Below are 17,197 nucleotides of genomic sequence, written 5' to 3' on the forward strand. Positions count from 1 at the left end.
GGGAAAAAATTAAAAAATTGACGAATTCTCTTGCGAACGGTATAGGTACTATTATCCTCGTCGATATCTGCACGTGCTGCTTGCCAATATGTAATGTATATAGACATTTTTTTTTTTATATTTCACATTGCTGTGTAGTTGAATAGGACGTGCATGCAGTTAAGCAAGCCGGATGCCTTTGCTGTTGGGGCACTCAGCTTCCAATTTCACAGTGAGTTCTGTAACATAAATATTAATAAATAAGCACGCAAAAAAAAAAACAAAAAGTTTACAATCCACGTGGACTAATGAGTTTGTGTTTGAAATTATAATATACATATAATAATATTGTAACATATTTTGTAAGACTGAAATTTCTATTTAAATTACGTATGTATAATAATATATACATATCGCATAGTCTTATAGGGTCCTACGGCGAATCATAATATTATATTATTCGGGCACAGTTATATATTGTCTTTCAATCATTGCGGTGACTGAATTTATCTGTGTCCGCTATATACATATAAATATATATATATTTATATATAATATTACATAATAAGTAAGGTATTATTATACTCGTTTTGGATATAAATACGGTTTATAAACATATTTTATACACTGAAGTTCTGTGACGCATCTTAAACGTTTACGCCCCGAGCGTATTTCATGATTTATTTACCATTATGTATATTGAATGGCCAACAATTTATAATATACGGGTTAAGCTATATTGTGGGTTATACCAAAATCCCTCCCTAAAGGGCTCCCAAACGTTTTTTCGTGCTTTAACATCGTGGTTTTAGATTCTGAGCGGAGCGAGGAATATATTGGTTTAAGAATGATGTTTATTTATTTTTATTTTTTATTCTGTAAACACTTATTCTCCCTCTAAACTTGCTCAAAAGTATCAAGTGTAGCATCTTTTATGAAAGGTAATGTTTTTGAGCTAGTACTTTAGAGAGGCAATTTTTCGATTTTCCAAACGGTACTCGAAATAAAAGAGGTTAAATGAGAAAAAATGTACGATTTTGTAATATTAAATAATTACCTACGGACGACGTTTTCTGCCAGAAATATTGCTTCAAATGAAAAATGATACGAGATCTTTCTTGTTGTATTTTGGATATTTTATTCCTTACGGTTTAAAGTTCGGAAAATCTTAGCCATTTTTGAGCTATTTATAGACATTTTAATTTTGGGAGTTTTTTTTGTTGTATTTTGGTTAAAAACATTCGTAAATACTTGAAATTTGGATTGTTTATTTATATTGTCCTTATCTAGACATTGCAAAATATTTGAGCGACTTTTGAGCTTTTTCTTTTATTTTATATTTTGTTTCATTTTTATGATATTTCCTAATTATAAATTATAATTATAATTATATAAATTACCTAATTATATAAATCGTTCTTAAGCTGTTCTTATAACGCTTTGTTTATCACCATAGAAATGAATTAAATTAAATTAAAAAGATTCCCTTGTCCGCTCAGAATTGTTTTTTTTATCGAATGCAATCATTGCATTCAAATTGAATACAGTAAAATTACACTATCCTGCCCGATGAACAAACACATCCACCACCGAAATGCTGACCTACTTTTTTCCTTTCGGGAATATTATTTCTCGGCTTGCTAATTTATTTACATTAAAAAAAATCTTACACACACACAGCACACAAGTTACACCCCTCCACCCAACCGACATGTATAAAGGTCTATTTTTACGATTCGATTGGATATCACGTGACTCGGAGAAAGTGGTAAACAGTTAACAGAATTGAAATTTTTATAATTTTTATTTTTTCTATTCAATCATATGCAGTTGATGTTGCAGCGGTCCGTGGTCGGTCGATTTGTATGTAGAATCATTTAATATAACATAATTTATACATATAGGTATATAAAATTACGATATGCGTTCAAGTCGTCGTGCTTAAACCATATTTGTGGTTAAGCAATTAAAATAATTTTTCGAGGTTTTTGTTGTTGACTGTTGTTATACAAGTCCAATACAGATTAAATTGATATAATATTATCAACGCTAGACGAGCTGGGGGCAAATGACAATTTATATTGTATAAATAATAAAGATGCACTTATTGTGCTTAAAATTTGAAATTACAATGTAATGCATCGTATGATATTATATTGTGCTGATTGTCTGAAAGAGCTATTATGGGTTACATACTGTAGCAATATGAATTTTGTTTGTTTCGTTTGTGAACTCATTGTTGGTTAGAGGCACCGATTCAAAAGTTTCATATAACCACTCTATTAGAAATTTGACACATATGCTATATTAAAGTCATTTGCCAAATTTCACAGTATAGTTTTCGAGAAACTTGCTATAAAACCAGTAGAATTTCCTACAAAATCATGCTTTTGTAGAACAAAGTGGATTTCACTTGCCCCGTCACATTATTGAAACGAATGCATAACAACCACTGCAGTTTCTACATTATAATATGTTAACATTATTATAGGTACCTGATATAATATAATTTTCGATCCCAATTTGAAATTAAGTGTTTGAAACTATTAAAACGTCGAGTATTTAGTCTAGAGTAGACACTCTGTGCTCTAATTCAATACAATATGTATCTATATGTGATTTAAATTTATAGAATTAAAAAAACTATTAAATTTGATATTATTTTTGAGTTAATGGTAATTTCATAACAATTACGTAATACAATATTAATCATTTAATCTTAAAGAAAGAATTTATAAGTTTGACATGAGGTCAAAATTTCATTTTTTTGGTCTCTAAAGTATAATTTTATAATTCAAAATATTGGTGATACCTCTTGAATTATTAATTTTTGAATGGGTTTAGACCAGTAATATTCGTAAAATGGTGTAGGGTAGGTCAAGTCATTTTTACCCTATTTACCTAATTATAGTATATATATATATTATATTATTATATTAATTTATATATATTATATTATTATATTAATATATTATATTATATTATTAAATATTATATATTATATAATAACTTGTATGGGTTAAACTCTTGTAGCTCCTGCTATATTTATTTATTTGTTGTATATCTTATATATTTTGTTTATACGAAGTTATCAATGTTTAAAATACTTCTAACATTGTAAAAATGCACTAGAATTAAAATTTAAAGATAATGATTGTGTAAGCAATCTCTTATTCCAGATCGTATTAGATTCTGAGCGGAGCTAGGAATGTATTGGTTTTACAATGATGTTTATTCCTTTTTTATTCTCTAAACACTTTTTCTCCCTCTAAACTAAAGGGTTATATTGAAGTTTGTAGTGAGCAAATGTTAATCATTTTTTCTTGTGTGACCGTGACTTGGGTGGGTGGTTGGATTGAATTTAGCCATACTTGACTCAAAAATCTGCACATGCCTATGATTTAAGCAATAACATTTACATCGAATTGTTCAATAAATGTAACTGATATTTTTCTTTTTTTTGGTGTAGTAGTTTATAAATTAGTAATCTGCATTCATGGAATTACGTATGTTATCTAATATAATATAAAACAATTGGCACAAACAAAAAAAACCTCTACTTCCGTCTTCGAAACAAAACAATTTACGAATAGTACATATTAAACTGTTTTTTTTTGCACTGACCATTTCTGATAAAAATACATCACTTTTTAAATAAATACAATACAACTTCTCAAAAGTTCTGACGAACTGGAAGTATAGTAATTAAAGTTATAAGAAAATACTAAATCTAGCGTTCCCTGTCACTATAGATTTAAATTCCCCATTTAATATGGGCTCAAACTTTTAAAAAGTTGTTCGTTATTTTTTATAGAGTTACAAAAGAAATTGAATAGGTATTATGGAACGATTTCACCAATTATAATATAGGCCCCCCCTCTCGGGCAATGTATTATGCAAACGTAACCTACTTACTCAAAGATATGTTTTTCGGTTTTCTTTGTTTAAATTCAATTTCACATAAGAAATGGGTACCAAGTTTCATTGGTAAATAAAAATAATTCACAGTGTCCCATTTGATCGTTTGACTAATCATTTTGGCCGTTTATTTTGCATAAAGGTTATACATAATACACGCGCCCATACATAACCCATGTAGTTTTGAAAAATCCCATCAAATCAAATTATATGTATACACGTCAATACTCAGGTTTATGGCATCCAGCACCGGTTTGTTTGTTTTTGGATAGTCAAATAATAATATCAGGATTGAATTAAAATTTTATTTTTAAATAAGTGAAATATGCAACCTCATAAAGTCTTATTTTGACATCATAATGAGTGTACGTATAAAGGTAACCGAAACAAACACATGTCTTCAGGGACCGACTGAACATTTAACCGGGTGGTATATCATAATATATTATGAGCCCCTCGAGTACCCCGTTTAGTGGTATAATATCCGTGCGTGGGTGTACATTTTTATGACCACGTGCGGATTTATATCGGTTTAGAGATAAAAACGTTAAAGATAAAGGGGTTGAAAATAGCGTTAATATATTAGATTGTAAAACTGCCTGTACAACATATCATGATAAATAATAATAACATCACACGTATGAGTTCTATTTTTCTTATATTATTTTGTCGAGAACGCTTAAAACGTAGATACCGTCCTCGCCGGGGTGGTTCATCGAGACGAATTAACCGAGGCCATTTGTCTTCCCTCCGTAGAAGTTCGTTATAATTAGTTTCATTATATTATTATTATTATATACAGATATAATACACGAACCTAACACTTTAACTAATCGGTGTAATTACGATTCGTTCGCCGTTCTAGATTACGATTATTAATACAATAAATTATTATTCACGCACTCGTGATACAGGACGATAATAATATTATTAACTGAGTTGAATGTTGTTGGGTTGCTAAAGTAGACACTACGTGGACACCGGACGGAAAAATGCAACCACGGATCGAATAATATATATAATTGTAACGTTGAATTTGTGATTTGAGAATATAATAATATATATATATTATTTATTATATGCGTATTAATTAGTAATTTTTATTAATGCAATTTAATTATTTCGGGAATAATGAATAATCAAATATCATTACTTCCATGTTTTTTTTTTAATAATTAAGAAACTATTCATGGTTAATAATATTGTTAAAATTGAATTGAAAAATATAAATATCAAATAATTGAAAGTCATTCCGGAAAATATTTTGTGTTAGGTAACAAGGTAGTTAAACTATTGAACACTTCAAACACGCAATGTAAAATGTAGCCTATTTTTTTAAAATGTATTTTATATTTTTGTTCACAATTCAATAACTACACAATGTATACATATATATTATGCAATATCAAATGCTAGAATAAACAGGTGCACGCAATTCATTCTTTTTTTCTCCAAATCGAAACGCATGACGATTGACGATCACGCGATATAGTTGATTTTACTCGGACATAATGATATTATATTCACATAAAGTGACGTCTCGTGCAATTAGTTTTGCCGTTTGCGTAGGTACTATATAGGTAGCTGTATTAAATGCGTTTGGAATTCGAGTGCTGTCTTAGCTTTGATGGCTCAACGCGATGGTTGAAGGGGGCTGGGATGAATTGAAATCTATTGTTGAACAATTTTTAGGGCGGGGAGGAGAAAAAATAATAAGTAAATAATAATAAAAAAAAAATATTTGATAGGGCCTAACAAATGGTATTCTGCTAATTTACTGTTTCAGCGATCAGTGAGAGAGCCTATAGTTTAACCAGGTTTTCGTTCGCTATTTCGAGGTGTTTACATAAAGTGTTTAGGCGTTTAATAGGTCATAGCACACGACGGCTTGCAGGCGCGCTTTTTTATTACCCTATTGCCAATCATTATGCCTTTGCGGTGTTGAAGTACATAATACGTATATTTTAAATAGTCCATTAATACCGACTACTGATTGTCCTCTATACTCACTCGTGTTGTGCTCGCAGTTGTATTTCTCCATGACGCACTTGTTGCCGAAACTCAAGTTCACTTTGGCCCCGTCAGATCCGCAAATCGGATTATAGTCGTTCGGACACTCAGACTTGCATTTACGGGCTGGTGAAATCGTGGTCGTCGTGCTGGTCGTCTTCAGCTTGTGGCTGGTACCAATCTTCTTGTCGCCGGCTGGACTGCCATTGACTGACACCAATGCGATGGTCACACCTATGCAATATTATATATTATATAGACAGCCGTTGTTATTTTCGTTTTATATTATTGTATAATAAATTGTGTGATTGTGTGTTTCTTTTTACTAAGTGGTGAGGTCTTGCAGTGTTTAAATGTTTCTTTTAAATATTTTTGAGGTTATAGCGTTATTATACTATAATAGTGTTACTATTGGGAAACTCACTGTCAACATTGGAATTGATGGCATCTATATATTTATGATCACTGCCTGCTGCAGCTGTAATACGTCGTTATTTGTGCAAGGTTTATTGAAAAGTATTTTACGAATATTTTTATATGAAGGAAAGTATAAAACACGATTTTGATGTTTATAAAAAAAAAGTATGTTAACATTGACATGCTGAAAACACATTTCCATCCGGAACCTATCTAAGGGAGTAATGCATTATGTATTATGTTATTATGACGATATGTAATCACTTACATTTAAGAATAGGTGTCTTGGATTAGGAACTATTGAGCAATTAATATAGGTACTAGACAATTATTGTTTTTCATTCAGTTTAGAAAGCAATAAGTGAAAAATGCTTTTAAAAAATGAGGTAAATTATGACAGATAATAAATGTGTAACTATGACTGGAAAAATGTCACAATATCATATATTTATTATCAATAAGAGGAGGATGTTTCTCTTATTTGCCCAAATATTTAGTAAATTATAAAATTGGAATGCTTGGTTTCCGTTTGTTTGTTTGTTATGACTTAGGAAGTTAATAGATTTCTGAATATTTTCTTATGAAAATAATTTTAATTTAATTTAATCTTTTTATTTTATGTCTTTTATCAAACTGATAATATCTGAGAGGGTGAATATAACATAAATGCGATAGTGATGTACTGTATCCTTAACTATGTATTACTTTTTATTGAGAATTGAAAAATCTATTTTGAAATGCCAAATAATGTTAAACTACGAGCTATAAACGTGTGTAATATGACAATACCCACTATAACATAAATGTAAATGATTATGGTGAGTTAATTGTATTTGTTTTGTTAAATTATGAAATTATATATTGTTTTTATACCATAATTATATAGAATTTGGTTGTTCTTGTGGGCTTAAAACCAAACAAAAATTATATATGATGGGGATAGATAAGTAGATAAGTAGATACTTACAATAACTATGACTCTAAATACAGGCATTATCTGACATTTATAATTTAATATTAAATATGGCTTAAAGTCAAACATAATCGGATCAATGAAATAATTGATAGTAGGTACTGCGTCGTTGTAGTCAGTTATAGTCACCTACATATTGTAATTATCATTCCAGAATCATATCATTAATAAGGCTCAGTTCAAAGTCGAACAATTTATTATTTATTAGTTTTATGAACTAAAACATCGGATCGAACACTATTTTTTAAATCATTATTATTATTATTTATTTGTTTACGGGTAATAACCCAATTACATAAAGATTATAATTTAGTACATTTGAATGACATAACATGATACTTTCATCCCGAAATAATTCGATTGATTCGACTATTGCTTTCAATGTTTTCAGAATTTAATGCAGCTTAATGTGTTGGAATTGAAATGTATTGGTAGTATTTTCTTGTAAAAAGAAAATTAATCTAACACGGCCAAGCTTTTTGAACATGCTGAAAACTTTTTACATTGCTCAAACACAATAAGACGAGTATAATTTTTTTTTTTTGTATTTTATTCCCCAATATTTCATAAGTTATAATACTTCTAAACTGTTGCACGTTGCATGTGGGCATTTATTGTCCTTTATTATATTCTAATTTTCAGTTGTGAATTTAAAATTTAAATCTATTTAGCACGAAAAGTTTTATACCTACATGCAATATTAGGTATTTTATTTCTGAGAGCAATTTGAAATTCCTGGTGGAATTAATAATATCTTATATATATATATATATATATACAGGGTGTCCCACAGAGATCTAACATTCTGACAAATGATATAACTTTTGTTTTAATCAATATTTAAAAAAAATTTTCTTTTAAATATAATTCAGACTTGCGCTACATTTTTAGAATACATTTTTTATTTTTCAATACTGAAAATAAAAAACTTAAAAATTGATAAAAATTTTTTTTCGAAATATTCAATGACAATATAGCCAATTTGTAAATCTGATTTATAGAAAAATTTATATGGTAAAAACACTTATTTAAGTAAAATGGCTGATTTTTTACATTTTTTTTTAAAATCAATATTTTCGTTAAGTAAATTACGATCTAGTTTATGTTAGAAACCTTGTAATTTCAAATAATAATAAAGTTTTTTAAAAATATTTTATAAGAACATTTTTAAATAAGTGCAAGTTAAAATCCAACTATTTTTTTTATTGTATTTATTTTAATAATATGTGATGTATAAACTATAAATTACTATAATTTACCTAACGAAAATATTGATTTTTTAAAAAAAATGTAAAAAATCAGCCTTTTGACTTAAATAAGTGTTTTTACCATATACATTTTTCTGAAAATCAAATTTACAAATTGGCTATATTGAATATTTTGAAAAAAAATTTATCAATTTTTAAGTTTTTTTATTTTCAGTATTAAAAAATAAAAAATAAATAATGTATTCTAAAAATGTAGTGCAAGTGTCTATGGATTATATTTAAAAGAAATTTTTGAAAATATTGATTAGAACAAAAGTTATTTCATTTGTCAGATCTCTTTGGGACACCCTGTGTATATATATAACTGGATTTCTGTCTGTCTGCATGTTTGTCCTTTATGCATTCCTAAACGGCTGGATCGATGGATATATTAGACCTATGAGCAGAAGATAGGTTAAATTAAAAGTGATAGGCCCAAATATCAATCAATCAAATATTCGAATTGTCAGACTGTTCTCGATAGAACGAATAAAATTATAATGATAAACTAAATTGAATATCGTTGTAGGATTATTACTTAGTATATTTTAACCATTATCTATCTATATATATAAAAGTATACTGCTAGCAAAATCACAGGAAACGAATTTAATATTATGTTTCTGACATATAAGAGGTAGGATTTTTACGGGGTACGAAGTGCACGGGTTCAGCTAGTATTATATAATATACAATAGAGTAACTACTTACTGTTATTGATAATAATAATACAAATAATATCGACTTACCTACTAACAGGACTAGTGTTAAAGATTTCATGTTGTATTTGTTTTGTGTTATTTATACGTCTTGTTTATGATGATAATGATAATTATCGTGTTTCGTGCACTTAGCGGGACCAAATCGTTTTGTTCGCCGGATGACGCGCGCAGCTGTCTTATATAGACGGTTCTCCTACCCATACGTATATTATTTTATTTTATTTTTCCTGTTGACCGACCGACGTGAAAAAAGGTCATTCCTATAACGTACTTGCTGCTTAAATATAATTGGTCACCCCCCCCCCCTCCACCTGTCGCTACGGCTGCTGTCCATCAATTATGTAACAAAACTGCAATGCATTCATATTATTATGTTTATATACAAAGGATGTACTTTGTATGTGTTTGTGTTTTTTATTTTTTTTTTTATTTCATTCGTCTGTCTACTAGGTAAATGCGTTTTGGAAATGTGTTCGTCACGATGTGAATATTGCGGTGCGCTTCGTTAAAAAATGACTTTGACCCGTCGCAAGGTTATGCCAATAAATTTATCGGCCGAGACGCGTTCCGTATGCGTACATCACGATGAACCGCAGCGTTCATCGTCGAAGGAGTCTTTGTTTGACAACAATATTAGTAATAGGTATGTTCATCTCGACTAAAATTCAGTGGCGCGTGTATCGGATAGGTACAATGGCTATGCTCGTTTCACAGAGAATTTGTTAACGAATTCAGTTTTTTTTACTATATTATAGGTACCTAATATCATTGTAGTATTAAGTAACTTATAGAAATATACAATTTAAAATACATAATACAATAAAGTTATATTGGAACGTCGTATTGAACATAGATTATATTGAATCAGTAGACAGTAATTACTAATTAGTTATAATTTTATTTATGTATTCCACCCAATTGTATTTAACTTCCACACGCTAAACTTTGGTATTGCTATCAAACTTCAAATAAATATACATCAAATTAAGTTGTACAGCTCTTGTACAGCAGTATAGTTCGTAAAATACAGTGAGTAGTTAAGCCCATATAATGCTTTCACAAAAAAATATCTAACATTTATAAAAAAAAAATAGTAATAACATTATGAAAAAATTGTCAATGTTATTATACTGCCAATAGCCAATTTAATCACTTTGTTAACATATTAAACACACATTATGTACAATGTACGAAATTATAAGTATAATTTCATATTATATTGCTGGAGTTGTGTTGGGGTGAACGCGGTGTCGTGCTTAACTGTGCAGAGGAACAGGGACATTTTTGTTCAGTTATATGATATTCCGGCTCGGTATTTGGCTTAAATATCATACATGTGATACATGTTTGCTCCTATACAGTGGATTTCATATCTCCCTGACTTGCAACCTCAGTTTGTCATCGATACCACATCGGAGATTAGATGCGGTGTAAGCGATCGCCACAGTTTACGTATACACGTTTGAATATTATTTTGTACCGTAGAACTTTGACAACAAGGAGGTAGAAAACAGGGAGACCTTGATAAGAAAAAAAATCTGAAGTTCAAAGATTGGTTCGGAGGAAACTGAGTTAAACGAATTACACTGGTGTCATTGTTGTCGCTGTCGGTCGACCCTATATTGCATTGGGAATATAATTTAACCTATTACACGACCATTGTTGTTGAATTTACTTTGCACGACCGCTTCTAAACTGCTCTACCACCGCCGTATACTATAATATGAATTTCCAGTCACTTGTCCTCGTGATCCATCCAATATTCTTCGTTTAACACAATTATATTAATATTTACATTAAACATTTTCTCACGAAAACTCGGCTGCTTTAAAAACAATCGGTGACTTATACATTACACATGAGTATAAAACATATATTATGTACGCAATATTTTATTGACTATAATCATACAGTAGTTATCGTTTTATGAAACTGTACACAAATTATTTTAAACTACAATATAATATTTAAATACAATTATAATTGTTGATGTGTAATTTATGGTGAAAAATATTTATCTATGTAAAAATCAATTACCTATCAAAAGTAATAGGGAACTTTTGAAATTCCATCATGCAAGAGTACTTCGTTGTGTCGTCGTAACACAAGTACCGATGTAGCTGAATTCGGTGGCTGTAAAACAAATCAAAAATAATAATTATTGTATTATTTTCCAAAGCTTATTGGGCAATGATTGTCTTGTCACAATTGTATTTTATATACTTTTGAATAACAATAACATAGTTTATTTTGTACTATTTTACAATTTTTTAATTTTTTTTAGAACGTTTTGGAGTTTTTTGGAAACTAAATATGAATTAGAAATGTTGTTTTAAGATTTTCACATGCTAAAATAATTTTTATATAACCATTATAATAGAATGTTAATAAGTTGTTCGTAATTCGTATTATAATATCAGTGGTTAAAATGTCAAAATCTAGATAGTGAGTTTAGGCGACATTTACGGTGAAACAAGTCCATAAGATCTAGCTATCTGTACAACTTTTTTTTTAAATTTAAACACATATTATCCCACATATTAGTCATGTCGCCATGATATTTGGTATATTTTTAGTTTACGTTGATAATTATTTTAGCTTGAATCGTGTTTAATAATAATCAAAAATCACATACATTTATTTAAAATAAATTAACTAATACACACTTTCCAAAAAATAAAATGTTGATGTGATTTGACACAGTTAGAGAATTTATTTTAGAAAATCTTCTGTATCAGAATTACAAATGGAATGTTTTATGCTTGAATAATTTAAAAAAACATGAATTTCAAGTATGGAGGCATTCTAGAATGGTACTTACAATGATTTATGTTTAACTATTAATTGAATCACAAGAAAAAATTGAGGTAAACCATTAATAAAACACTATATTAAATATTAATATTTAGTTTATACTGTACTAAATGCTTACCACAAAATTCTAAACATCATTACAACAAATGAATTGTCAAGTGAATATTTTAAAATAATACATAATTTATACTATGGTTACTAAAGTTGGTTTATTGATTGAGTTACAAAAAAAATAACAATACTTACGTATACCACAGTTGGCGACACAATCCAAGAATCTTCTATTTTGGTATGTTTGAGAATCACTTCCACAGACCGGATTGTATTCGTTTGTAATCTTTTCTCTACAAATCGTATTGCATGTGTTGCGTTGAGCTTCATTTACCTCTTCACTGTTCGATGATGTCGTGCTGGTTTGCTCAAGATTTTGATTGTTAGTCGATTGTGTAGTTGGTCTGTTACCTTGATTATTTTGTCCCTGGTTATTACCGTTGGCGACCCCTTGGTTTTGTCCTTGGTTATTGCCGTTAGTACCCCATTGGTTTTGTTCCTGGTTATTACCGTTAGTACCCCATTGGTTTTGTCCCTGATTATTACTGTTGGTAACCCCTTGGTTTTGTCCTTGGTTATTACCGTTAGTACCCCATTGGTTTTGTCCTTGGTTATTACCGTTAGTACCCCATTGGTTTTGTCCTTGGTTATTACCGTTAGTACTCCATTGGTTTTGTCCTTGGTTATTACCGTTGGTACCCCATTGATTTTGTCCCTGGTTATTACCGTTGGTAACTCCTTGGTTTTGTCCTTGATTATTACCGTTGAAACCCCATTCGTTTTGACCCTGATTATTACCATTAGTACCCCATTGGTTTTGATTACTAGGTGGTCTATTACCAGTGACCTGTTGTTGGTTAGGTCTTTGATTTGACCATTGGCCTTGGTTTCCATTAAATGGTCGGTTATTATTTTGGGGTTCGAGTCCTGCAAATGGATCTCCCTCGTTAGGCATCGGTGGTCTTGGACGACGATTTCCTTGTCTTACAGTTCTTCTGGGTGGCTGTCGTTCATTATTAAAGTTCCACGATGAATGTTGATATCGTGAACTCAGTGTTTCGGGAAATACGATATTGTCCAATGGTACTTCACCGTAAATGGGTAAAACCATCAATCCAAAACATACTATAAATTGATAATTCTTTAATTAGGATTAAATGGCTATGACATACTTAATAATATGTTATAAAGGTTAACTGGTTTAAGGTATGATCACGGTTATCTACTAATAGTCGATAACCGTGGGTATGATAAAATTACCTACGAATAAAAAAAATTTGTCTAGAATTGATTTATTTTCATGCATGGTAATTTAAAAAATTGTAAAAATCATATATTTATCCACATTTTTAAATAATAATTAATAACATAAATAATATAACGAAAAGCATAATATAATATGTGGTTATGAAATATAAATAGTAAATATAGTAAAAATACTTATTCGGAAATTTATGTTTAGGTAATCAATCAGTGCTTGTATACCTATATAAACGAAATTCCTTGTATGAATATTTAATGGATATAGGTAGTAATCGCTTAAACTAAAGAAGTGATAATTATATACTCGTTTGTCAAGTTCAAGAACAAACAAAAATAATATGAATGTCAATAATTTGTCTAGATTGAAAAAGATTGTTATAAGATCTCGTATTTTATAATGTTATTAAATTTTATAATATAAATCGTATTTTTTTTATAATTATTATTGAATTATCAGCAATTTAATTGAGTTTAAGAAATAATCATATAAATAAATATTAAATAATAATATTACATACATATTTTTATTTTTGAATATGTGTCGGATGACGTACACAATACACGATATTGTTTTCAAATAATTCAATTACGTTATAATAAGCCTTATTAATTTCTAAGATATAACATATGAAATACATAATAAAATGTTTTTACTTATAAAAAATTACAGTTTATCTATATTATGATATTAACATAACATGTACTGAATACCATTTACAGTAGTTATTAGCTTATCAAAAATTATATAGTAATTTATTAAATCCTATTAATATTTACCTATATGTATTAAAAAAATATTTGTTTATGTTTTTTTACTACAAAAAAGTTCAACTTTAAAATAATTCGATCGCATTATTTTTTCATAGTGTTTTGGGGACTCGGGCCACTCTATTTTAAAGTGCAGAAGCTTGTTTAATATGTACGTGAAATTAACAAGTTTGTACGAAGTATTGAGGGACTTTCATTAATGATATTGGTAGGTATCTAAATTTTACAGAAAGTTCAGGCAAATACATGTTTTGTATGGTACGGATTTATTTAAATAGTACCTATCTTTTTTTTCTTGCTTATCTAAACTATCATTTTAAGATGCTTTTCTTGAATTTTTACAAATAGGTAAATAACAATATATAATTGTTTAAAGTAGATGCTTTGTTCTTGACCTTCAGTATCTCTGAAAATGATTTTTTTTTATGAAATTTGTTCGTTTTTTTAATTATGAAATAAAATGCTGAAAATATAACCTTGTATACTCATTGTACGTTTGATGTTTGTCGAGGTTTAATAATAATAATCGTAAAAATAATTATCGCGTTCATTAGTATAATATTTAACTAAACTATTATTCATTGTAAATATTATAAACCAGGTCTACTAAATTGGAGTACCTGATTGAGTTGTCATAGTTTTTATGTGTTTTACTGTTAAAAAAAAAAAAACTCAACCTACCTACATTTTCAAATTGACGAAATCGAAATGTTGTTTTAAATCTACCCGTACTGGTAGTGGGATCGATGAAATTCCGTTCCAAGTATGGTCCGTTTGGTTACCAAAATTATAAATTATAAAAGAACATGGCATGTTTGGAAACCTTACATTTTATAAATTAGCATGTTTTGTAACTGGATTTGAATTTGAATATAGGTACATATATGTATAATATTGTATAATGATTTGAGTATGATACTACGAGTATATGATGGATTATACGGCAGGTTGTGTATAATATCAAAATATAATTTTTAAGATGACTTACTTGAGATGATATTATTTAATTTTAATATAAACTGACGAGGAATAATTATTACAAAAACTCTCGTTGTACCATGTTTATACTTCAAAAGTACTGATTTAAAATAATAATCTTAAAAGAATAATGTGTTTTTTATGTATTGTTTTTTAGTCATCTAAAATAATATATTCTTGTTTCATGACTTATTTACGAAATTACGAATACAATCAATATAATGGTCTTAATTAACTATAAAAAATGCAATAATCAACGATTGAACGTATCCTGTAGGTACCTACAATCGTATGATGACATAGTACATAATAGATAATAATAAATAATATTTAAATTATAATTTAAAAATAATTATCGTCTCGGAAGTTTGTGCTAAGATTAAGTACAAATTATTGTGTACCTACAATTAACTTAATACGCGTACCAGGACTCTGAGGGTGTGAAAAAAAATCCAAAGGTGTATAAAATGTTAGCCCTGCCACTGATTTATCCCTAGATACCACTTCTGTCATATAGCTGTTTATAAATATTATGCATTAATCGTATTAATTACTTACGGAATAAGACGACAGACAGTCGACACACCGACATCGTTGTTGTTAGCCGTTCAAGCACGAATTCTTACTGAGACGATCTCGCGATAATTTAATATAAAGCCACTATTATCGTACATTATTTTACTACTATGGTCTCAAGACAAGCTATCAATATATAAAAACCATTAAAAACTGTTAATTTACACGATTGCTGTACGAAACCGGTTTTGTATAAAAGGTTGTTGTTTTCATATTCATGCAAATTGTGCAAACGGAAAACCCGTGTTCTGAGTAAACAGATATCAAATCGATTATTTCCGTAAAATAAATAATAATGTAGGTATATATATATATATATGTAATGTATATATGTATATATTATATTTTACACCACAACCATAAACCATATTATCATCAAGCCCGACGAGAAATAAACATGATTTTTGCAAGTCTCTACGCTCATCTGGATGACGTACCTATTCGCAAGTACCTTACCAGGTACCTACTATATACATTTAATACGTTTGGCCTCTGGCGAATACATATCATTATACGTATAAACAAAATAACTATGAAATCGTTATATTATGATTTTGTATAATAGTAACTCCGAATATGAACGGAAATCAAAATTTTAATACATTATAAAAATGACTTAAGAGTTTCGTGTATGACCTAAACCGATTAAAATCTATACTAATAATACGTTATTACGTACGAGCAATTTGATTTTTATTGTATTATATCTGAATATGTTTTAAAAGTTATTTTGCATTTAGGATATAAAATAATTACAAAATTACAAAATTCTTGAGTTTAGATACAATATGATATTGAAAATTATATCTTTGGAATAACTACACGCGTGATTGTATTTCTGACCTATGCGCTAAAAATATTAAAAACTACTTTTCAGTAACGAGTGGTTTCAGCCGAAGTCTTAAGAGCATCCGTTAATGCCGTAATAGAAAAATTCAATATTATAATTTAATATACCTATTATTATTTACAGGACAATTGTATTTTAAATTTAGTCTATGTTTAAAATAATGTTCACATGCCTAATGAGTAATATGGGTATGATAATTCTGATGAGATTCAAATATTACTGAAACGACTGCAGTGGCAGAAGATTTTTACAATAATATAATATTATGTTGACCGCAAAACATAGACAACTTCAAGGTTAGTAGTACTTATATATTATAAAACGGCTTGTTAATTTTTTTAATAACAATATAAGCCAGTGGTCCGTATAAATGTTTCCTCCTTAAACATAATACGTTCTTAATATCTCATAATATAATATATAATATATATATGTTTATAGGTCTTGGCAAACTTCTATATTTCATTTTTTTTTTGTCCCATCCGTAACATGGACGCACCGCGAAAAAAAATGCATTGCACACATTATTATTATTATTATTATTATTGTTGTTGTTGTTTAGACTTCAGTTGACCAGTGTGTGGCACAATATCATATGTCTCCTTCATAATAGTATAATATACAGAATGAT

The 17,197-nt window shown here is 28.9% G+C and overlaps 2 protein-coding genes across 2 annotated transcripts; both read right to left on the bottom strand.

Annotated features, from left to right (window-relative positions):
• Positions 1-9,452, bottom strand: LOC107167401 (U-Kazal-Dg21.2). The gene is made up of 3 exons (XM_089229039.1): positions 9,294-9,452; positions 5,908-6,141; positions 1-218 (listed from the first exon to the last, which is right to left on the bottom strand). The coding sequence occupies exons 1-3, from the start codon at positions 9,322-9,324 to the stop codon at positions 160-162; spliced, it is 324 nt and encodes a 107-aa protein (XP_089085165.1). The 5' UTR covers positions 9,325-9,452; the 3' UTR covers positions 1-159.
• A 1,690-nt stretch (positions 9,453-11,142) lies between these two features.
• Positions 11,143-15,856, bottom strand: LOC107167404 (uncharacterized). Its single transcript, XM_015516427.2, has 3 exons — positions 15,699-15,856; positions 12,327-13,256; positions 11,143-11,399 (listed from the first exon to the last, which is right to left on the bottom strand). Exons 1-3 carry the CDS (start codon positions 15,730-15,732, stop codon positions 11,338-11,340), a joined length of 1,026 nt encoding a protein of 341 aa, XP_015371913.2. The 5' UTR covers positions 15,733-15,856; the 3' UTR covers positions 11,143-11,337.
• Between the last annotated feature and the right edge of the window lie 1,341 nt (positions 15,857-17,197).

Source organism: Diuraphis noxia, unplaced genomic scaffold (assembly GCF_037042655.1).
Source record: "Diuraphis noxia isolate RWA-SAM2 unplaced genomic scaffold, SU_Dnox_SAM2 contig0005, whole genome shotgun sequence".
NCBI classification, from domain to species: Eukaryota; Metazoa; Arthropoda; class Insecta; order Hemiptera; family Aphididae; genus Diuraphis; species Diuraphis noxia.